The sequence below is a fragment of the Agelaius phoeniceus genome, chromosome 1 (assembly GCF_051311805.1).
Source record: "Agelaius phoeniceus isolate bAgePho1 chromosome 1, bAgePho1.hap1, whole genome shotgun sequence".
NCBI lineage: Eukaryota > Metazoa > Chordata > Aves > Passeriformes > Icteridae > Agelaius > Agelaius phoeniceus.
In genome coordinates, this window is record NC_135265.1 from 105,007,844 (window position 1) to 105,032,090 (window position 24,247).

The following is a 24,247-nucleotide window of genomic DNA, read 5'->3' on the forward strand; positions in this document are numbered from 1 at the left end:
CATTTGTGAAGCGTTTGGGTTTCTGCTGATTCTGTTCCGCTCCTTTTTCCCCTCTGCTTTTCCATGTGTTTCCTACGGGCCCACAGTCAGAGGGATCAGGTCATCCCTGCATGCACACCTCCCATGCCTCACCAAAGCTCCCTGGGACTGAGGTAGAGCAGGAGCTTCAGAGCTTTCACCACTGTCTTCTGGTGGCATTTCTTGAAAGTTCACTTTGCAACAGCAGCCTACCAAGAAACAGCAAAATGCTCTCAGCCAAATGATTTTTCTTAATTTTGTAACGTAAATTCTGAAGGGATTCACAATGCATTTCCTGGAAGTGTCAGAAGCAGCTCTGATCATCCTTTCTCTCAAGACACAAAAACCGCAGAACCACAAGCATTCCAGTTATGGCAAAATTGCTTCAGAACACTGTAGCAAATCTGCCATGCCTTCCATACCACAAAAACTATAGAAAATACAACTATGACAAATGGAACAAAACAGAACGCCTCAAGTCTCACACGTCCAAAACACCACTCACAGCAGGAGGTCATAAAAATATAGTGTATATTGTTTCATTTAAAAACCAAGAATAATATTTTCAAACAGAAAATGAAAAGGACAGAGACAGCACACCTTTCTTCATCCAGACCTCTTCCTACTGTGCTTTGAAAAAAACAGAAAGAAAAAGAAAGAAATAAATGGTTGCAATGAAATGTCATTAATTCAGTATCAGCAGCCCACACATCTGGTAAGAAGTATCACTCAAGCAACTCTACCCATATATGATATCTTGTTTTAAAAAAAGACATTAGGATTTACATTTTAAGTATTTTAAAAGTGGTATTAATATAGTACTCAATGTTGAGAAATGGAGGGACTGAGGTGGTAAAATACATGCTCAACTACATAAGATTTAAAATGTTTAATGTGCAAGTCTCTGACAGAAATGATTAATTTACAATACACTAAAATTTGAAGGATAGGAATTTCTTCTTCATGTGTATGCTCACAGTAGCAGGTGAAATACTCAGTTGCTGAAGTACAAACATCAGTATGCTTAAGTGACTAATGCATCATTTTTAAGGCAAAAATAGGTAACAACATGACTGCATACAGCTGCAAAAATATTTACAGTATCATTACAGAAACATTATACTTCTAGCTTGAAAATTTTATTTTTGCACTTAGTAGACAGTGATTTATTTGAAAAATTATCATTAAAAATGTAAAATTAATCTAGCTAGGATGAGTAGCACTGACATTTTTACCCGGGCCTCCACATTCTCTGATCTTTGTCCTTCAACATCTAACACTGTAAGCTGTTCTCTCTCTCCCTGCCACTTTCCAGTCTTATTACAAAGGTGCAGGTGTGCCTGAGCAGCCTTAAGATCCACAGAGGAAGAAGCTGCAGTGCTAAAAATGTATGCAATGGTCCCAGAAAACCAGAAAAAAAAAGGAAAAACCAGATCCTGAGAAATAAAATTAAGTGAGAAGAAAAAAAAATTAAAAATTAAAGGTGCTATCTGCATGTATCCAGGGATTGGCTCAGTCGTCCTTGTCCTTCGCTCCATGTTTGAGGATGCGTGTGAACTCGATGTAGTTGAAGTTGCCCTTTTTGTCAATGGGGGCCTCTCTGTACAGCTCATCCACCTCTTCATCCGTGAACCTGTCTCCCATGGTGGTCAGCAGCTCCCGCAGGTAGTCTTCTTGGATGAACCCTGGAATGAGGCACGCAGAGAGAAACACGAAAGGGAGGCCGGGCCTCTGAGCTGGGTCTCCAAAAGCAGCAGCACAGATGTGCACATGGGCAGGCAATTAACCAGTGCCTGGTTATATTACATATATCACATCTGCATTTGCACAGAGCCCCAGCAAATTTCCTTAACTGAATTCTAAAGAAATTCCTTGAGTGCAAAAGGAAAGGAAGTTTTAATGCATTTCATACAGATTTTTGAAGACAGGGCCTGACCTGTAGTGGTATAATAACACTTATTTCCATCTACTCATCTTCAACGGCTCAAAGTGGAAAAACAAGTTCCTGTGACTGCTAGTTTTCATTATACAAGCAGTTCTCTTAAATGAACTATATTTTTCTTGCCTTAATTAGATATATTTGAACATCCTCTATAAACTAGTTTCCCCTGGGGACTAAATAACCACTCTGGTTCTTCAGTGCTGCACAACGCTGTTGCTGGAGGCAGTTTATGTGGATACTGTGAACTCCTGGCAAGTGTCCAGGGAAGTAGTTTATAACAGAAGAGACTTTCAGACAGGACTGAGCAAGTTAGCTCAGGAGGCAGGAAGAATGTTTATGGTGGAGAGCTAAAGGTAAAGAACCCAGTAAAAAAAAAAAGAGTAGGATGTATTATTTATTATATGCTAAAAGAGCAGAAGATTTTTGAGGAAGTTAACAAAGATATAAAAAGGAGCAGTTTCTAGGTATCTTCTGCTAATTCTATTTCAAGAGATGGGCAGAACCACCAGTTGCCAAGTAATTCCAGGAAAATTTAGAGATGAAAAAAGAACCATGCATAACAAAGGGTAGACTGTAGAATGCAGAAACTGCTAAATGCTGATATACAACTAACCATACCTTTAACAGCACAATAGTTGCTTCATTTGAGAAAGAAATTGGTTATTGAACTTTAGTTGAAGAAATGTCAGTAACAGAACAGAAGAGATAGAAGTAGGCTCCAAAAAGAAGAGTAAGAAAGTAAACTCTGTGGAACAGCTGGAAATCATATGTAGGCACCCACATCAACTAATGTAGATTCAATTAGAATGTGATAAGAAAAGTGCTGCTTTGGAAAGAGAGTTGCATAAGTTAAGCAAACAGAGTTCATTAAAGAGACAAAACCAAACAGGGAATCAGGGGACCAAAAAGCAGTCAATGAGCATGACAAATTAGCACGGGGGTGGTATATGCTGGGGGAAGGGAAAAAAAAAATAATGTGTTTCAACATATGCTAATGAAAACAGCACCATATCCCAGTGCAGACCAGCCCTTGGATACTGACTGCAAATGAAGAAGGCTAGCAGCAATCTTCTACTTCAGAAACAGGGAGACTGTTCAGTTAGCCAAGCCATCCTAATGGGTCAAACCTTGGAGTTCTGTCTTTGAAGATGGCCATAAAGAAGAGGGAAAAGGCAGCTAAATAGATGAGACTCTCTGTCCTACAGAGACCAAGCAGTGATGAGAGATGACATAAGGATTAGTATTCAAAGAATGCAAGGCCTTTGGTGCTGCAAGTTTAGCCTCAAGGACTTAATTGCTCCTGACTGAATAGGTAGTTGTTTAAACACTGAACTGGGCTGCCAGACCAGGAATAAGCCACAAGTTTTATCAGCAACAAATTGTAAAGCAAACAGGGCTCCTGTCCCTCCCACACAGCTTCAGCATAGATGGGGAGCAATAAATAAATGAAGCAAAACTTAAGATTCAGCCTGTTGCAAGCAGCACACAGCAGATGACTGGATCAAAGACCAGATTAAAAATACTCCAAATGCAGACAGATACAACTTTAATACCAATTTCATAGCACTACACATGACAGTAATGCTGAAGCAACATGTCCAACTGGGCTGGCAATATAGGAAATGTAAGTAAAACCTAACAAGTATGACTACCTTATCGTCATCTATAGGATCTGATTTGTATTACTCCCTTTCAAAAGACCTACACTGATGTAGAGCTAGAAAATCAGGCCCATAACAAACACACAAGTGGAGACCATGAAATGAGAAAAAGAGTAAAAGAGTTTGATGTAGCTGGAAATGCTCTTGTACATTTTTGAAAGGAACAAACTGATCAGAAGCCAAATAAGAGGACAAAATTAATAAAGGATTAACATGACATGGGTTCTACAAACACATCACATGCTGTTTTGAAGACTTCATTGACTGTTATGAATCAAAACTCAATAAAACAGTGCTGCTCAATAAAACTATCTGACATGTCTCCTGGTTAAAATTTGAAGGTGGCATAAGACACAAAACAGACTGTAGAACAAACTAGTATCCTCAAATTATTGTAGGACTAGACTAAAATATTTACCACACAGAGCTAAGAGATATTAAAATCAATCTTATCAGTATATGGGTGCCCATACTAGTAACTTATTGGTTAGATAGACACAGAAGTTTATGTTCCAAAGAACTGGTAGCACAACCATTTTCTTTATATTGTAATTCACAGGCTCTTGTTTTGGTGCACACAAAAAAAACCCTAGCACAGTGAGTGAGACTACCTGTGGAGAGAAAATAATTAACCTACTAACAAACTTCCTTCTATAGGAAATGGTAAAGAGATTGCCCTTGAGAGGGAGGAAGTCGATTAACATTTGAAAAGGCCTTACCAACTGAAAGCCTGTTTACCTACACCTCAGCAGGAAGGCGATGCACTTTGAAAAAGGTGCTAAAAATACACAGACTGAAAATAGCTGTTGAAACGGAAGGATATCCTTCAAAAGGTGCAGAGCACAGATCAGCTGGTTAGATTAAAATATTGCGGTGGACAGTTGTGAAGAAAGGTGTAGATGCAGTGTCATTTCTAGTACGGCGGTTACATAATTTCAGTATGAGCTAGTAAGACAAGTTCACAACTTATCAAACCACGGATAATTCCATTGAACTGCCTTATGGATTCATCCTCAGTTACTACACACTTCTCAGGAATCTTAGCCTAGGTGAATAAATACAAAAAGCATAAACTCTAACCTCAAGATTACAGGCACAACCTTGGAAGTCCAATATAGCAAAACTGAGTTCTGTGTTTTAATCTTTCCCTTTATCTTGCTTTCCAAGTCAGTCCAAGCTGTCATTTCTGCCTTCTACACCCCACCTGGTTTTTACCTTTAGACCACTAAGACTGCAGACTTTCCTGCAATCTGAAAGCAAACTGAGCTGCAGGTGAGAGCATGACATTTGTCCTCAGGGCCATAAAGAGTGCTCAGTCAGAGAGGGTTTGTAAGACTTTATGAAGTCTGGACAGCGTGTCTTGAAATATTAAACATCTGAAGAATTTAGATGCATTCCAGACCTACTGCAGAGGGGGACAAACTCAGTTGTATTTCCTATCATTACCTTTTAACACCATAAAAATATCACACATTACTGATTTAAGTTCCTCATCTTAGAGCAAATACATCTTATTTTACACTTTGAGGAACATACACACTGCCCAATTAAACTCTTGTTCAAAGCCTCACAGAAGAACAGTCCTACTAGTCCTCAGTACTGACACAGAACAGCCAGACAGATTTTACTCACACACAGCAATTTAGCAGAATATGCCACCTAGGATTACCATATCATATTTAATTTATAAGGGTGCAAAAATCAGCACACTGTTCAGAAACCTAAATAACAAACATAAAAACCCAGCCATACCCCTGCCAAGCAGCCGAGTTGCACCCACGTACCTGTTGCTTCTTCATCAAAGCAAGCAAAAGCATTCCTGATTACATCCTCCGGGTCAGTGCCATTTAACTTCTCACCAAACATGGTGAGGAACATGGTGAAGTTGATGGGGCCCGGAGCCTCATTCATCATGGCATCTAGGTATTCATCCGTTGGATTCTTTCCTGCAAATAAAGGGATTTACACTCTGTTTAGCTTTCAAACTGAACAAGTAATTGCCATACAAACAGAGTGGTAACACAAACTGAGTGTAACACAAATCTGAGACACCACACCTTGCATTTCCCAAACTCACTATTTTGATTTTTGCAGCACAAATTTGCCTGGCAAGCATGAACAGAGGAAAGGGATATTACCAAGGGAGGCAAGCATGTCGTGCAGGTCCTCTTTGTCAATGAAGCCATCCCTGTTCTGGTCGATCATGTTGAAGGCCTCCTTGAATTCCTGGATCTGCGACTGATCGAACATCGCAAACACATTGGAAGTGGCGCGCTGAGGGCGCTTCTTGGTGGTCTTCGTCTTTGCCTTTTTGCTAGACATGTCGACTTTTGGACACTAGGGAGAGGAAGAAATACAGTAAATGCAGTAAGATCAGAGTTAGGATTTAAAAAAGGAAAAAGTTTTACAGTTCAATGTTACAGCGCGCCTCTAACGCACTCTTATTTCCTCTCATCAGAACGTATTTCCCAAGTATTTTCAAGAAGGGAAAAAGAGAAGCAGAAAATATGGATAAAGGAAAGATAGTCTAATAAACCAGGAAAATAGTCATTTTTAGAAGACGTAAATAAACTTGAATTTTAGTCTTGAAAAGACCCTCACCTCAGCGGCAGCTGCGGGGACCAGGTACGGAGCAGACGCGGAAGGGAGGAAGCAGCACTGGCGCCGGCGGATGCTCCAGCGCTTCCTGGAGAAACCATCGCCGTGCCGGGCCGCAGGTGGAGACGAGCGCCAGGAGAGGCGGTGGGAGGGCAGCGAGACGGCAGCCGGGGGTTCCCCTTAGGGATCTCAGCCCATCCCGGCTTCCCTGGTTGGCGGCCGGCTCGGCACGGCCCCGCGGCCGCTTCCCTGCGCCCCCCGCCTCGGCCGCGTTGGAGCATCCCGGGGGAAGCGGCCGCCGGCGGCGCTGGGCCCCGGGCGCCGCCTGCAGGGGAGGATGGAGGCAGCCTGTGGGGATGGAGCTCCGGAGGGCCTCTGCGAGCAGCGGGAGCTTCCCGGGGGGATTTTCCTTTGCATACACAAAACCTCCGCACGCTGAAGGTGGAGCGTCGCTCCGTGCTGCTGGAGCCGCGGCGTGCCCAGGTTCACACGGTGGTGCCACAGCCGGGAGGTGAAGGAAGCCTCCTCATGCCGCGGGGACGTCCTGCGCGGATCAGATCAGCAGGTGTGAGGTGTTATCCTTACCTTCAGTCTTCCTCGTGTTTCGCTCGAGGGATCAGAAAATTCCAGATTGCATCTTAAAGTCTTCTAAGTGGGTGTTCCCGCAGGAGCGAGCTTAATGCCTCCCGCAGCCATAGATTGTAAGGCCACTTGGAGGATTTATTTTTGCATATATTTTCTTAATGGAAAAGGATGACACATATTTTTCCATTCATCATTTGATGTAGGATCTCAAATAAATTGAGGTACAAGCTGTTTTTAGCGTAGGGGGATGGTGTCTGAAATTGCTTCAGAAGCAGCTCGCTTTCAGCCCACTTGTACATTTTTTAAATTTTCCAAAGGGAATGCTTGTTCCCCTTGTTGCTTGCTGAAGTCCCACATAAATAGCTTAGGCTTCAAGCAAACTGTTGTTTAGTGCCCGAAAGGTCCTGAAGTAGTCAGATGGGAAAGCTGCACTGCCAGATCATCATTCTGTGCATCCCCCTCCTCCCTGCTGTTGGCTTTGTTGGTGTACAGTCTGTGTCTTGGAAAACAAGAACTCTTTAGGGGGGAAGGCATTGGCCAGGCATTGGAGTAAGTTGCCCGAGGAGGGTGGTGGAGTCACCATCTCTGGAAGTGTTCAAGAAGTGTCTGAATGTGGCCCTTGGGGACTATGGTGGTGCTGGGTTCATGGTTGGACTAGATTATCTTAAAGGTCTCTTCCAACCTTGGTCATTCTGTGAAAGGAAAAAATAGACATACAAGCTTTTTCTGAAATTATCAATTGTATTTATAAATGTAAATGAACTACATTTTAGCCACTGGAGCTACTGAAATGAACATGTAATCTAATATGTAATCTATAAGTTGCAATCCCAAATTTGAAGGAAGACATTTTAATTGCCAAGAGGCCCAACTTTCTTTCCCTGCTCTCTGCTCAAATCAGAAGTTATTTCATGAGGGCCGAGAATTTGGCCTAATTAGCTTATAATACTTCCCCAATTAATTTTAATATCACTCTTCTAAAGTTTGCCTCAAAGTGCAATAGAACTAAGTCTAAACTTTGCTAAATTGAAAGTCTATTAACAGAAAAAGTTTTGGGTAAAAAATTCTCTGCTTACTAGAGGTGGCACAAAGTTTCAAGATAATTATATGCAAACTATGAGTGGGCAGAAAGGCAGTAGAAATATTAAGATGTTAAGAGAGTTAATAAAATACTTCATGATAATGTTGAACAACTGAACAGTGTGTTGAAATTTAATTATGAAAAGTTATCTGATCTCTTAATTTAAACTTCTTTCATCAGTTACTTTAAATTGAACCACTACTGCAAACATGCCACTCTGTCTTGTATTGTTTTTCATGCTATTAAAAGGGTGTTACATGATACCTGTCACCACGTATAACTTCTGCAGATGTGGGGATAGGTACACTAATATTATTTGCCTAGTGTGAGATCAGTTCTTAATGACAAAATTGCATGTCAGTGTGTGTCTCTTAAAGCTTTTGTCTCCAATTTGTTGCATCATGGTGGAATGAGAAGCAGTTCCTGCAGGCAGACCATTTTCTGTTTGATATAAATCTTAGTAATGCTTTTAGAAATGGTTCAATTTGACTTGATTACAGCATTCATCGTAGCAATAAAGAAATTTAAAGGGAAAAGAAAGATTTGTTTTGCCTTTTATAATATTTGGAGGATATTTTTTTTAACTTGTTGACATAAATGTTGAAAAGGAGAAAAAGTAAGGATGCTCTTTTTTGTGAGTGTGGGGCTTCCCAAGAGCTGTGCATCAAACATTCAGAACAGAAATGATCCTTTCTGAAAAGATGGTTTAAAAAAATGCTGAGCTCTTAACTCTTTTATTTTTCTTCTTTCTACTTCTTTCTTTCATTACTCCCTTCTTCTTTCTCATTTATTTCAGTCTTGTTTAAGAAAAAAACATTTTAAGCAAGATTAATTAATTGTTCCTATCCTTTCTGTCTAAAATACTCAATGATTTTGTGCCACTGAAATGCTTATTTTCTTTGAATTGTCAAAAAACCTTCAAAATTATCTGTTTCATACTTAAGTTTTAAGGCTGCATCAGACTGTGAGCAATTTACAGTAAACCTTTTCCCTCCTTTCATTGAATTCTTTCTGTTAACAGTTGAACTTAGAGGTAATTTCCAACTTCTAACAATTCTATGATTCAATTTCCCCACCTTTGCTGAGTTACAGTGACAATGCAAATATTTGTCATCAACTTGGTTGCTTGATGAAGCAGAATCAGTTTGTGTCATATGATGTTTCTTTAGGAATCTAATGAATGTGACAGGAATGGCTGCACTGGCTCGCTGTAAAAGTCTGCCTTGACCAGTGCCCCCCAGCTGCAAAGAGATGTGGATTCTGGATGTGGAAGGCAGGGAGCAAAGTCTTGGCAAAAACAGCCTTGAGACTGGGGATGGGGAAGCCCAGCAGTTGCTTTTTTCCATTTTTAGGCTGGAGCACCACCAGGATGGACCTACTGTTTTCTTGGATGCCTTCGAGAAATAATAGCTGCTATGAGGTCTTTCCTGCCAGGTCAGTGGAGAGTTTTATTGCTTTGGATTTTTTTACCCAAAACATGGAAAAAAAAAATCTCTTTCTCTATACTTGTAGGGGCTTTTTTGAGGAGAGAGAGAGCATACAGGGTATTTTTAGCCAGTTCTTTAGGGGAGGGCAGCAGCAGTGGCCATATGCAGGTACTTTGGGAAGAATAAGAATCAAGGTACTCTATGATATCTTCCCAGAATGCTCTCCCAATATCTGCTATTTTTAGTTTCATGGAGGGATAAGCTACCCTAAGCCAGATGTGATATTGAGTAACCCACAATTAGCTGCTTTCATGAACTTGCCTGTTATGGAATCCTTGACTTGATGTAAGTCTAGCATCCACAATGTGCTTTGCTGGTGTTTTTGGAACCCTTTGCAAGGCTGCTATTTGTTACATGAAAAACTGCACCTTACTAACCCTGAACGTACCTATTGCAATGTTTACTCTGTGCTCTAGACTTTGTATTGGAAGAAATACTAAGGCTGAATTGTGTGTCCACTTCTTTTGTGTTACTTTTGCTTCTAGAAAGTTCTTGTATCAGCTGTAGCAGAGTCCCACTTGGGTAGTTTTTTCTTGTACAGAAGCAATTCCACACTGTTGGTCATCACAGAAGTAGGACTGAGGATGTGCATAAGAAACAAAGGGGTCTGAAAAGAGAGACTAGATGAAAAAGCAGATGTGTAATTTCCACATTAAGAATTAAAATTGTTTGAAAGTGGAGTGGAAGGTTTTGCAGTTGGGAGATTTTTTCTGCGCATATTATCACTGTTCAACAAATGTTAATTACAGAGATTAAGTATTGACAGCAGAGTCTAAGTTAAACATATCCATCTAAATTCTAGGTCTAAACTATCATTTAACAAGAGCATTTTTTCTGCCAGTTGCTTCACCTGGTATTTTGGCTTATCCCTCTGCCTTTCCATCCCTTCATCCCTGATTCCAGCTGGCATCTGTTGCCTCTGTCTAGCTATACCAAGTGCAGTGCAGTGACAGTCAGAGTCACAGTCACTCTTTCTGAGATGCTGAAAGAGTCACAAAGTTTTCTGGAATTTCTCCAAAAATAACTCCAGTGCTGTGATCCAAGGGAAAAAACATTTGAGGAGTCATGAGTTAAAGAAGGGATTCTGAAATGCGTCTTCACTTGAGTCTCTTGGGGGGCCTCAGACTGCAGGTTATTTTCTGTTTTCATTCAATGACCTCATGAATAAAAATGGTTACTGCTTTCCCAGGTGGTCCCTCCCACAGGGTCAATGCTGAAGCGTGAAAAATAAAGGCTCTCAGAAAATGTAGTGGAGCCTGTAGAAGAAACACATATTCTTTCTCCATACTTAAAAATAGCACAGTTTTGACTTTCTAGTAACTTCCAGTGTTACATGGCTGAGGAAGAGGCAAGAACCTGAGTTCTCTAGAGCATGGTATGACAATGATAAGGCAGGTCAAAGGATAAAGCAGAGATATTTAATAGAACATAAGTAAAATGCAGTCAGTCTATGAAATGTTGTAAACAGGAGAAAACAAACTTCAATATATTTTTTTAAAACTGCGTCTCAGTGACTATATGAATGGGCACTGACATGTGTTTGACAGAATATTGAGGGACTTTACTCAGCAGACACAGTACTCCTTGCATTCCCAGATCCCAAGTCCTTTATACCTAAAGAACACAAGTTAAAAACCCCAACTAACCTTTGAAAAGTAATCTTTGGCTGTTTGGCTGTTTTTGTTCCCTGTTCTCTATGATCAAAGTCACTGTTCTGCCTCTTGTGCTGTATGTCCATCCCTTGTTTTTTATCCTAGCTTGTAAGTTGCAACAATTCTAGCCAAGTCTTTGTGGGGTTTTCAGCTCTTGCACGAGTTTTAATGAGGAGTGTTGCCAGAAACTGTGGTTCCATAAAGTGGAGAACTGAAATGCAAAAATAAGCATTAGGTATTCTTAGTAAGGAGAGCTGAAGGCCTCCCATCTTTAAAACAAATTAATTCTGCTAAACCTAAGGATGTGTATATGTGCTCTCTCCTTGTGTGTTAGAGTTTGTACCTGTCTGCCAATGTGTATGTACAAATATGGAAGAAAATGAAATGTGCTCAATGCTTGGCCATAGGTCTAAAATAGTTTTTTAAAACATACACAGAAAACAAGAAGCAGCATATTTAGTCAGGTGTTTCACATGAGAAGTAAGCTGTTATCAGTTTTCTTATCAGGTGATGCCTGTGCAAGTCTGGTTGGCTGGTGGAGCAATTTCAAAATCAACATACTTCTTACAGGGTGGGAATAACTTGCCACTACCTTTTGCTTTAGATGGTTAGCTCACAATTGAGGAAGAACTCAAAAGAGGGAAAAACCCCAGTGTCTGTTAGATACAAAGCTAAGTCAAGGTTCAAATAACTCATGTCTGATGCCAGGTCTATTTTAGCACATTCTAAGACAAGGCTTACAGGCCTCAATTTACACCCACTCACTTGAATATGCTTGGCACAGGCTGGAAAGTATTGTGAAATGCTGTCTTTTAACTCCCAAGGACTATTCATAGTTAAAAAACAAACCAAAGCCTATTTCAGTATTTAGTGAGGTTGTACTCAGTGATACCCTAAAATAGTCAAAGTGAGGATTTAAAATTAAATAAACCTTGCAAAACAAAGCAATTTACAAGAACAGTAAAATGATTAATACAGGTGCCTAAACAAGCAGAGAGTGGCAGCAGCAAAGTCAGTCTCAGCTTGCCTAATGCTGTAGTATTTGTGGCTGACTTTCAAGCTTTATCAAAGTGCAGCACTGCTTCACTGAGGGACTGAATCACAGCTGCATGGAAGAAAAGTCTGCATGCAGCAAACAGTTGGGATTTTCCAGGAGGCCAGTTTGATTTCTCACTCTCCTGTTAAGTGGAGACATGTAAACATCTGCCCTTGGATTTATTACATTGATATGAACTGCCTGACCCCTTAAGTCCCGTGATGCAGGGCCTATTATGTATGGCCTCTAGGGAATATCACACTGCTGGTCTGAAAACATTCCTTGGCAGTGTTTTTACCCATGAGCTGCTGAGAAAAGTAGGAAAAGGAGCCACGTGCTGCCACCTTTTTAGTTTATTTTTTTTAAGATGGAAAGTTTTCTATCTAGTATATCAAAAGTTTGGGGAAACAGTGATCTCTGTGGAGTTGCTGCTCAGAGCACAAAAAAAAACCAAAAAACCAGAGCTGCGTGGACAGTTTTTCCCCCCAGTATTACTTTTCAGTATTTCATGGTAACTTAATTTTAAGCTGCATTTTAAGAGGCATTTACTGAGTTCTTTTTCCCTTTGTATTGTTCCTAGTTTCTGTAGTACTGTTTCTGAGGTACTGCAATCATAAATCATTTTTCCAAAGGATATAGTTATCTAAAAATGACAGTAGGGTTTTGCAAAATTAAGTAAGAAGCCAAAATAGGAGCATGGATGCATAAGCAACACCAAGGGAGGATTAACTGCTGATATGTAAAATGTTCCTGACTCTATTTGTTACTCACCCGTTATTTGGATTTACATTGTCGTAATATCTTTGCATTTGTTGTTGTTTGAAATTCCCCAGGAACATCCCAAATAGTAGGTTAGTAATATTCCAGACTAGAAAAGGCCACAAAAAATATGTGATGACAAGATTTCAGATGTTTTCCAGCTTTTGGATGGAATGCAGGTGTCAGGACACAAAGGCATGCAGCCACTGATGCCCTGTGCCAGGATGGGGCCGCTGTGCTGCATTCACCCCTCCAGATACCACAGGGATCCTAGAAACAAGCGATCCAAAGATAGTCCTTAGGTCAGCAGTGAAACAGATCCTTGCTCTGGAGTGTAGGGACAGCACCCCTGTGACATCCCCGAGCTGCTGAGCTAGTGTAACAGGCTGCCTTCGTGTTGTGAAATGCTTCAGTCAGCTGATCACTGTGCCGCAAGGATGGGTTTATGTGCCTAAATGAAGAGCAGAAACAAGGGTAAAATGTTGCACATTAGCTTTATCTCCAGCAACAGAGTAGGGACAAAAAGGTAGTAGGCAAACATCCCCTGGCAGCACTCAACACAAACATGGTCCTCTTTGGAGGTTTCTCGTGCAGCCTCAGTAGCTCTTTGGCTTCATTTTGACCTCTGCATTTGTAGCCTTAGAACAGGGTAAGTGGGTCATGTAAAATAAATCACTGCTTTTCAGTAGTGCTTCACAGGACATTATAGATCACTGTAGATGTAAGACTATCAAATGTGTGCATGAGCCTATGAAAATAGTTTATCATCATAAGCTTAATCTGGTGTGGAGCTTGGAGACTGTTATATATGAACCCTGAGGGAGAAAAGATTAGGTTCCAAGATTTTGGCTGCAAAATGCTAAGGCTAAGTCATCAGAATTTTAAGCTGTTTCAGTGACCAAAGTTATTTTTATTTTTGGAAGTGAATTATTGATGACACATCCCCACGGCCCTCGGCACGCAACCTCAGCTGTCACATTCCTCCCTGCCTAGCTACAAAATGCATCTGATGCTCTTATATGGTATCTTGGCTGGGGCTGTTGGCCTTGTAGCCTCTCAGCAGTTAAGGGGTTTGCATCCACTTGCAGGTTAACTCGTCTCCTACAAAGTAAAAAACCAGGGAAAGTGGAACTTGGGAGGTTGTCATTATACTCACATGCCCTTGGATATTCTTTCTCAGTCACACATCTTCCTGAGCAGGTTTCTTCACCTCTGCACAGTTCTGTCTCACCCTCTACTCAGAGGGAGCATGCAAGGAACAAAACAGCTACACCCCACATTTCAGCTGGCTGTTCGGAAAACAAAAGCAGCAGTACAGAATATTTTTGAAGTGGACAATTTCCTCTCAAGGAGGATACCAGGTTCTCTTTTATGTAGTTCATATTTATGATTTTAAAATCACTACTTCCAGCAAGAAAAATCCAGCTGGCACACCTGCTGCTTTCTCAGTGTAACACACTAGCACCTAACATTCAGAGGGAAAACAAGATCAGGAAAAGGTTTTAGGGATGCATGGTTCCTAAAAAAAGTAAACTGCTCTCTTAATGCCATTTAGACACACCAAGGGAAAAAATAATATCTTACATCTGTCCTTCGAGCAGGCGTGTATGCACACAGTACTGAATTGCAGCAGTGACAAGATCAGTCTAAAAAAGTGACAGCATAACTTGTTCTCCAGCCTAATGTTACATAGCAACATTTCAACAAGACAGTTTCCTAAATCACCATTCTCTTGCCTTTGTCACAAGGGCACTGCTGGTGAAAACTTCCACACATACTTGTAAACTACTTCCTAGAGCCTTGCAGGTGTCACATGGAGAAATAACTCAGCAGCCATTACTGAAGAGCACCAGGATAGTTAAAAAGCAAACTTTCAAAAAATGAAGCACCTGTGCCAACCTAAAATAGTGTAGAACATAATGTGGGTAGGAGAAAAACTGAGGCTAAGTTTGTTAGCAGATAAAACACAAAACTGGGAAAAGAATGGTTGAAAACTCAATTTTAATTAAGCCCATAAGTGGAAAAAGTGACCCTGGAATAAAAAAATAGTCCATGTATGCCAACTGAGTATACTTTGTCAAGTTATTTACAAACCTGAAGTCAGAATATCTTCCAGAGTTGCCACATGGGAACACAAGCAAGATTAAGTAACCAAGCCTTCATGCTATCACACACAAAATGAGACAAACCCACCTTACAGGATAAGCTGTCAGAGCCTTTACAATCCCTTGTGCTGAATTCCTCCTCCTTGGGGTCTTAAGTTGTGTGATATAGCTAAGGGCAAGCTTTCTGGGTAACAGGTCATTGTTTTAATTGATAAATACATAGGCAAAATAAATTCTCCTCCTGCTTTATAACTTGCAGTAGCCAAGAGAATGAGGCAGACAGAAAAGCATGGTCATACTAAGAACTAACAGAACAATCCTCCTCTTTTCTTTGTGTTTGAGACAGCATCAGCACAGCCAGTTCTGAATGACTGACTGTGCTTGGTTAAAAGCCATCTTACCAATATTACTGAGGAATGTGTATGGTATTTTAAAAAGAGAGCAATTTCAGCACCTATAAGTTTTACCAAGGTAATTCTCAGAATGACTTGGCTCACATTCTCACATGTGAATGAATTAGCTGTAGAAAAATAAAGCTTTGTGTAAGTTTTCTGGCCATGTATTGCTGTTAATTAGTGCCAGCACAGACTCCTTTGCACAAGCTTCCTTCAGCAGAAAAATATGCCTAATTCCCCCTTACTTAGCAAAGAAGAATGCACACTTTGACATGAAAGTACTGCTAGAAAACCCATCAATATTAAAAGGAAGCAAAAGCTGGGCATGGTGTCTGCTCAAGAATCAGATGTTCTCTGCTGGCCATGAGGCAATTTTAACAGTCTTCCCCAACCATTTATTTGGTTAACTACTTACACAGTAGTCAGATCCCACTTCAAAAACCTGAGATGAAAGACTTCTGCAGTTGCATTTTTAAAGATGCCAGCAGATGCTGCTAGGAGCATTTCAGAACTCTGTGACATTGAACAAAGCACCATGAAAATGAGTTTTCCAGCTTGACTTGCAACTGCAAGAAAAATACAATGAACACACCTGCATTTGTAAATGTGTAGTAGAAATGTCATTCTTCACAAAAGATTTTGAGGTATTTTATCTATATAGCAATCTTTATTTCAAAATGGCATTTATTACAAAAATGTAAAAATCCAGCAAAACCAGAAACATTGAGATTATTTTCCTGGACTATCACCTCTAGGGAATGTTTTTCCTGTAGCCTTTCCCTCTAAATATTTTCCCTGCTTCCAGTCTGATTACAGGTGCAAATGTGCCTAAATGGCCTGGAGTAGATAAATATATTGAAAAAGACAAAAGCTTTGGAGCTAAATGCATGCAACAAGTTCTATCAGGAAGAAACCATTAAAAATAAACATAAATGTAGAGATAATGTGCAGGTATCCAGGGATTGGCTCAGTCGTCCTTGTCCTTCGCTCCATGTTTGAGGATGCGTGTGAACTCGATGTAGTTGAAGTTGCCCTTTTTGTCAATGGGGGCCTCTCTGTACAGCTCATCCACCTCTTCATCCGTGAACCTGTCTCCCATGGTGGTCAGCAGCTCCCGCAGGTAGTCTTCTTGGATGAACCCTGGAGCACAGTGTAGGAGGACAGAAGAGGAGTTTTTAATTTATCTGCAAATACATGGGTGATAATTTCTTTCTTGGAGTTCTTTCCCTCAATTAAAGATACCTACAGTCTTTGTCTGCCAAATGAAAACAATGCCATTAAACCTTATCATTAAAAATGCCAAATAATTACAAGGATTCAGTCAAATCACGCATCTTAGTTTGAAAGATCCCACTACTTCAAATAAAGACCATTATATGCTTTGCCTGTGGTGTGCCAAAGAATATAAAAATTTATTAGCATTCATATTGGACCTTCTTCCCAACAGCAGGGCTACTCCCAATAATACCAAGAACCTTCTAACTCAGTATTTTAAAAATCACAAAGGGGATCAGTTTACCTTGAGCATTCCTATTAAAAAAACACCAAAAAAAAGTCATGGAACTTGACTATTAACACTCAACAAGTGCACGAAACATGGAAAAGTTTACAACATTTCAAATTGATCTTAAATCACTGGCTTGTCTAACTTGTGATTGCTTTTATCATCACTCCTGTGAGTCACACAAGAATTTTCTTGCATTCATTTTCTTCTCCTTTTAGTGCACCTTAACAGAGGGATGGTGGATATATGTTGCTGACAGAAAAGTTCTTCATAAAAGCACAACAGCTTTGAAAACAGTGATTCCCCTCATAAAAGCAGCCCCAAAGGTGAATTTTAAGTTAGGAATAAATTAAGACCCTGGTTCCCGATCAACATCTTTTATACTTTCTTTTGTCTTGAACAGAATGAACTGCCAGAAATTTGAAATTTCTACAGAGACTGAAAAGGCAAATTTAGCACATGAGGATACAGTCATGATTTTCAGTTTGCAGAAATTAAAATTTTCAGAGTTAAAAAAACTGATCACCACTTCTATGAACACAAGCATTTGTTGTTACAGAAGTAAGCAGAATACATGTACACTGTTGTTTCACCCACATACCTGTTGCTTCTTCATCAAAGCAAGCAAAAGCATTCCTGATTACATCCTCCGGGTCGGTGCCATTTAACTTCTCACCAAACATGGTGAGGAACATGGTGAAGTTGATGGGGCCCGGAGCCTCATTCATCATGGCATCTAGGTATTCATCCGTTGGATTCTTTCCTGCAAATAAATAAAGGGATTTATACTCTGTTAAGCTTTCAAAGTGAACAAGTAATGTCAGTAGTGTTAACACAAACTGAGACACCTCTCATATCCCAAACTCATTATTTTGATTTTTGCAGCACAAATTTGCCTGGCAAGCATGAACAGAGGAAAGGGATATTACCAAGGGAGGCGAGCATGTCGTGCAGGTCCTCTTTGTCAATGAAGCCATCCCTGTTCTGGTCGATCATGTTGAAGGCCTCCTTGAATTCCTGGATCTGCGACTGATCGAACATCGCAAACACATTGGAAGTGGCACGCTGAGGGCGCTTCTTGGTGGTCTTCGTCTTTGCTCTTTTGCTAGACATGGTGGCTGTTGGTTCTAAGGAGACAGAAATATATCCAAGATTTAGCCTTATTAAATCACATTGCAAGTCCCTGGGGTAGAGGAACATCAGGCTTCATGTTATGGGCATATACCCTGAAGTACACATTTATTTCAGTATCTCCTGCTCCATTTTCCTTCATACTTCACTTGCTGTGAAAGCATAAAGCCTTTGAGGATTGAGGGACCAGCACAGTAGGCCAATAGGAGGCTATATCAAAAGGCCAAATCAAATCATAGCTCTTGAAACTCACACAATGCTTGTGTTGCTGATTCAATACTCCACCTGCATCTTCCACAAATTAATACAACTACATATGCAGGAATTTGGGAGGCCCTGTTGACATAGAAGGATATGTGCTGCTAAACTAGCACAGTGGTTAAATAGATGAGACAGTATACTAAACTAACATTTTGGAGGAAAAAAAATGTATTTTAGGCTCTAAATAGCATTTTGTTAGACTAGCTACCGTTGAGAGAGAGAGAGAGCACCGACTTAGTTCAAAAGTTCTACAGTGCTATTCCCTTACACAGTGGAAGTACTACACAACACATGCAAACGCCAACACACTCTTTTTAGAATTAATTAAAAGGTATGATAGCTACAAAAATGTGAAGACTGTTACTTTTAAGCTACCAACCCTTAGAAACATTTATATGTTTTTATAAATTTTCACATATCACAGGTATACTAATGTTATTGTTTCCCTTGAAGCTGTCATATGAAGAAATAAACATGGTAGATTTTATTATATATTATAACACTAGTACATTCAGGCTACAAGTGAGGCTTTTAAATTAACTGCATCTCTTTATCTGGAAAGATACACGTAGTGTTCCAACTAAATGTATGACAGCACAAACTAGAAAAGCTGAGTCATTCACCGAAAGGCAAAGTCCTCAACACTGCTTTTGGATCAGAAGTTAGACCCTTTTTAATGTTGTTTCCAAAAGTCTCATAACCTCTGCTTCCATTAGCTGAAACTAAAGTGTAATCTGTACTGCTAAAATCCTTCATAATGCTCAAAGTGTTATGCAAACCAAATTCCTTCCATCCTTGACTCTGAATTTTACAGAAAGCACCTGTAGCAAGTGTCTCCTGAAAGAAGAAAATTTAAGCTTCGCTTGTAATTGCAAGAATATCAATATTCTGAAATCTACACTAAGTATTAATTTTGTAACTTAGAAAAAAACCATCTGGTCAGAACAGCAATGCTAATTGGAGACATAGCACAGTTCTAACTGTTTCTCAAACAGTTTTCTCAAAGACAGAATATTTTCTGTTAGAGTCCTGAAAAGCAAGACTGAAGTCACTAACTGGGATTCATCCTTAAACAAAAAGGGAGTAAAATTAAGCAAAGTAACTCCCTTATACAATCAAACCAATATGCAGACACAAAGCAGTTATTTTTGGGGTTTTTTCTAACTAAAAGGAAAGATATTTTACCTTGCTTTGTATTAGATACCTGACAGGGTGTACCAAGCATCTGGATCATAAAAGGAAATTCCATGGTTACGTCCTTCTCAGTCTGTCCACACAGACAGCTACTGATGTCCCCTGCTAATTCCACACTTTTAAATCCTACGTGCATCCACAACGTTCTTCTGACGTACAAAACAAACCATTATGTCCCGAACTAAAAATAGCCCCTGAAATGCAACCGCGCATCGCTCAACAACGCAGACGTTCTCTCTCTCCACTGCCCTCACTAACCACCAGCTACCCGAGATGTCTGGCCTCCACAACACTGCAACAAATAAACATGAACTCTTGACTTCCAGATACTTATGCTGACAGCTGACAACAAAGGTAGTTTGCTTTCAAGCTGCAGCCAAGGGTTGTGCATAACTTTGGTGGTTTTCTTACCACTGTAAAAAATCCCAGGCAAGCTGGCATTTAACTCTGGGTTATTGATGAGAAGTTCACTACTCAAAATAGAGCCAAACTGTATCTTTTAATTACTCTTCTCTGAAGCTTTCAGGATATGGCTTGTTCAAAGTAAACAAAAAAGTTTACTCTGCATGTGCTGATGCCGACCAAATTAATTTTTGCTTTTTTACTTTTACATATCTCCATATTCTTTACATGTATATTTGCAGCTCTGTAGCCTATTATTGTATTCATAGCTAGCATTTTACCTACTCTATTAGAAAGACAAAATACATTCCCCAGCGGCTCTAAGGCCTCAAGGTTACATTCTTTGGGATCTCAGGTCAAAATGGCTTCCTAACATTTCATAAAGTTTAGTTTGTATCTAAGGGGGTGGGGGGGTGTTCAGAAAAGGGGAGAACCAGGGGCGAATTATTTCTAACTGGGGATTCCTGCGAGTTATGCTAATTTGCTGAACCTGTAAAATTGTATCCACTTGTTACAGTATGCATCTTCAGTGCTTTTTCATCCTGCATGTTGTGTACCATAAGGATCCTTATATGGTAATCCCTTTTTATCACCTAATTGTGTCTGGCTTGTAATTCTAGGATCAGTAAAAAGGCATAAGTGCTGCAAAGGCAGTGCTCCCAGCAAGCCCCTACATGCAATTCTCTCACCTACAATTCAATCCTAAGCAAGAGGAGGTAACAAAAGCAGGCTGTCAGCACATTCTTTTTAATTCTGTTGAGAAGATTGACCTGTCAGCATATATTTTACTAGAAAAACCGAAAAAAGTGCCAATGCTGGTATTACTATTGTCTAAGTTTCTCTGAACCAGACTTGGGAACTCCTCCAGTCCAAAAGAGCTGTCAGCCTAGCTACAGAGAAACATCAGATCTCGCAGGACTGCAGCGCCCTTCAGCGCAGGTTTGCTGCAGCTATGCCTGAAATGCTGGACTCAGCTCCAGGAATGTCTGTTAGAAAAGAGGGTGGTACTTTTTGGAACACGTTCAGAAAGCCAAAGGCATCAACCCAGTTAGCCAAAGAGACCAATTTATGTTTTAAAAGTTCCAGAAGTGTTTGTACTTTGTGTTACCCAAGAAAAAGATCCACATTTATGCCAACACTTTTGTAACTGAAATAGGGTTAGTATACGCTGGAAATAGAATTTCAGTAGATAAAAACTGGGAATACTTCACATTAGATAGTGCAAGTCATGACATGCAGGTTTAGTCCCTGTTGTTTAATACTATGCTGCACTGAATGGTCTGGGCCCTGTTTTGGAAGCTGTCCAAGAAACTTCAAATGTAAGACATTACCTATGAGAAACATCATAAAGTATTTCTTAAAGTGCAACCTTTCTTAAGGTTGCACTTTAAGAAATCGTCTAATTTTATAAATTCCCACATCACATATTTAAAAAAAACCCAATAAATAGGTAGTAGCAGCACTGTGCTCCTTTGTGCTGCCTGTATTGCCATTTGTTCAGCCACAGTGGATATCAAACCACAGAAGCACAGAGAATCATGTTGTGGTCCCTTCCTCTGGGAAACTGACAAACCCTTGAGGGAAAAAAAAAACCCAAGCAACTAAAAATTTTGAGCCACTCAGTAAGCTGTGAAAATTTACAGCCACTAACAGTGGTGCAAGCTGGACCTGCTCAGAGGCAGTGACCAAAAATTATGCTTTAGAAAACGCTCCCATGTTTCAAAATTGTGACTATTGTAATAGCTGCAAAATCTATTACTGAAAAAAACCAAACTACCACACAATAAATCCCCAAACCCATAGCCAAGAAAGTCTCTTCATGAACTAAGACAGAACATCAAACTCAAAAGTCAGCCTCAAAGCTAAATTCCAAATTTCGTCCACATACTCAACTGCAGCATCACATACAGTCACACATCCATCACAATCTGGGCGGCAACAGGAAGAGATAAGAGCAAGGTGCTCTCCAGCAGATCTGTGTCAAGGCTCAATAAAGAGCAGATTACACTTTATGAAAGCAAACTAGCAAAACCCAAACCCTACACTGTCCCACCCAGTCTTAAAAGCCACTTTAACACACTTCTCACTAATAAGTTTCCCAAAACCCTTGTACAGGAGTTACACTTGCCTCAAAATCCAGCGCCAGTGAGTCAACACAGCCTGTCTGCAAAAGGGAAAATAAAGCTCAGAGGTGGCCTTATCACTATCTACAACCACCTGAAAGTAGGGTGTAGCCAAATGGGGATCGGCCTCTTCTCCCAGTCAGTAAGCGACAGGATGAGAGGACAGTCTGAACGTGTCCCAGGTTTAGGCTGGTCATTAGGAAGAACTCCCTCACAGACAGGGTGATTAGACATTGGAACGGGCTGCCCAGGGAGGTGGTGGAATCACCGTCCCTGGAGGTGTTCAATGAAGACCGGACGTGGAACTCAGCGCCATGGTCCAGTTCCATGGTGGTCGGTCACAGTTGGACTCGATGACTTCGGAGATCTTTTCTAACCTAATTGATTCTGAGAGCCGGGGAACCATCGCACGCAGTCCCCTGTGCGGCTCTGGTTACTCCAGAACGTGAGCAGGAAGGAACAGACCCAGGCCCACTACCTCACCCTCTCCCGACCGCAGCAGCTCCCAGCCCTGCCCCTCCCATGCTCCGACAAAGCCGAGGAAACACCTCAGAGGGCCCGATGTGGCCGGGAGGCAGCCGAGCCCTTCCGACAGGGACACAAACACCTTTTAACACCAGTTCCCTGAAATGATGCACAGTCCCCGCGGGCACCGTCCCCGTAGGGCTCACAGGGCGGGGTCGCGGGGCCCGGAGCCGGGGTCTCTCCCAGCTCCAGCCCGCAGGGCGGATCCCCGTCAAGAGCAGCAGCACTGAGCCGAGGCCCAAGGGGAGCTGCGGGGGGGCGACGCCGCAAGCGACCCCCGAGCCGGCACCGCCCATCCCTCACCGGTGGCCGGCCCAGACCCCGCGGGCAGCGGGCGGAGCCCCCCGACTCACCTGGCGGCGGGAGACGGCACCGGCAGGGAGCAGCTGGAGCAACACTTCCGGAGAGCGGAGCGGCCACCGCCCCGCCGGGCCGGAAGGAAGCTGTGGGCGAGACCATCCGCGCATGAGGGGGAGGTGGCGGCTTGGCTCATCGCTTCGGCGGCCGGGCGCCGCGAGCCGTGTCGAGGAGAGGACACGCGTGTTTCGTGGTTTTATCCTGGATGCTCTGCTTTCCTTGAAGGAGAAAGCCAGAGCCAAGAGCTCAGCCCCTCCACCCTGTGCGTGTGTCCTCCCCCGGCGACGCGTTGGTGCAGCGCGGTGTGGTCACCACATTCCACGGGCGAGGGGCGGAGGGAGCCGCGCGCCTGCCCTTGTAAGGCAACGGCGGGAGTTTCCTGCTCGCGCCGGCGGGCGGGGCCTTGCCCGCTCGCCCCGCCCCTGCCCCGCCCCGCCCCTGCCCCGCCCCGCTCCGGCTCGGGGCTAGCCGGGGGTTCTGTGGGGTGTGAGGGCGGGAGCCGGGAACCCGGAGCCACAGAGCCACGGGGTGGGTCCGGTCGGGAGGGACGCAGGGACCGCCATCTGGTGCAGCCTCTCTGCTCAAGCATGTGGCACAGGATTGCATCCAGACGGTTCTTGAACATCCCCAGTGAGGGAGATGCCACACCCTGTTTGGGCTGCCTGTTTCAGTGTGTGGTCACCCACACAGTATAGCACTTCCTCCTCATGTTCAGGTGGCACTTCCTGGGCATCTGACTCCTTGGCACCACCGAGAAGAGCCTGGCTCCATCCTTTTGACCCCCCTTTCAAATTCTGATGAGATAAATAGAGCTAGGAGACCTGCTCTTTTAAAAATGCCTTTATTAAAAACAGCTCTGGGTGGGGAACCCGAGGGGTCGCGCACACTGCCGGCGCTGCTCCCACAGGAGGACGCTGAGAAGAAGGGGTGCAAGTTTGGCTCTCGGCAGAGCTGGGGCTTCTGTCCTCACGAGAGTCCTTAGGAAGACGATGCTGCCTCGTAGCTTAGAGGTATCATCCAAGCTGAGTACTATTTAAGTTATGGTGGCAGGAAGGAATCCAGCTCTGGTCAGTGGTGGGTGATTTTGTCTGGTTCTGCTCGGTTAAAATCATAGTTTATGTGCTGGTTTGTTGTTTTTGAGAGGGTTCATATGGTACAACAGCCTCTCAATTCAGTCCGGATGCAAGTCCTTCTAGGAGCAGGGGAAGTGGTTCCCGATGGAAAGGGATACAAATACAGGGTAAAATAGTAACACTTAACAGCTGCAACTAAAGGCAAGTCCCAGAACTCTAACATTCAATATTCAACAACAGACCAACACTTCAAATTAAGACCCTATCAACTTCATCAACTAGCAATTTGCCACTCTGAAAAAGAGCTCTCATCTCCAGGGTTTCATTTCTCACACTTACATTTAAAAGGTCCCCTCTC

At 42.0% G+C, this 24,247-nt stretch overlaps 3 protein-coding genes across 4 annotated transcripts in view; 1 reads left to right on the forward strand and 2 right to left on the reverse strand.

The window, feature by feature from the left end:
• Positions 1-892: 892 nt before the first annotated feature.
• LOC129123956 (myosin regulatory light chain 2, smooth muscle minor isoform-like) lies at positions 893-6,365 on the reverse strand. The gene is made up of 4 exons (XM_054638611.2): positions 6,223-6,365; positions 5,760-5,958; positions 5,406-5,567; positions 893-1,703 (listed from the first exon to the last, which is right to left on the reverse strand). The coding sequence occupies exons 2-4, from the start codon at positions 5,941-5,943 to the stop codon at positions 1,531-1,533; spliced, it is 519 nt and encodes a 172-aa protein (XP_054494586.1). The 5' UTR covers positions 5,944-5,958; positions 6,223-6,365; the 3' UTR covers positions 893-1,530.
• Positions 6,366-6,508: 143 nt separating this feature from the next.
• The window catches only part of MYOM1 (myomesin 1), a 104,931-nt gene continuing 87,192 nt past the window's right edge, over positions 6,509-24,247 (forward strand). The window contains exons 1-2 of the mRNA XM_077184563.1: positions 6,509-6,784; positions 9,238-9,319. Of these exons, the coding sequence (XP_077040678.1) occupies positions 6,748-6,784; positions 9,238-9,319 (119 nt within the window). The 5' untranslated portion in view covers positions 6,509-6,747. The remainder of the gene's footprint in view (positions 6,785-9,237; positions 9,320-24,247) is intronic.
• On the reverse strand, positions 15,957-22,967 carry LOC129121802 (myosin regulatory light chain 2, smooth muscle minor isoform). 2 transcript variants are annotated; one of them, XM_054635307.2, is made up of 5 exons: positions 22,813-22,933; positions 21,940-21,975; positions 17,753-17,950; positions 17,425-17,586; positions 15,957-16,459 (listed from the first exon to the last, which is right to left on the reverse strand). In XM_054635307.2, the coding sequence occupies exons 3-5, from the start codon at positions 17,934-17,936 to the stop codon at positions 16,287-16,289; spliced, it is 519 nt and encodes a 172-aa protein (XP_054491282.1). In that variant the 5' UTR covers positions 17,937-17,950; positions 21,940-21,975; positions 22,813-22,933; the 3' UTR covers positions 15,957-16,286. The 2 variants fall into 2 exon arrangements, with proteins under 2 accessions (XP_054491282.1, XP_054491291.2); XM_054635316.2 differs by lacking the exon at positions 21,940-21,975 and having other exon boundaries at positions 22,813-22,967.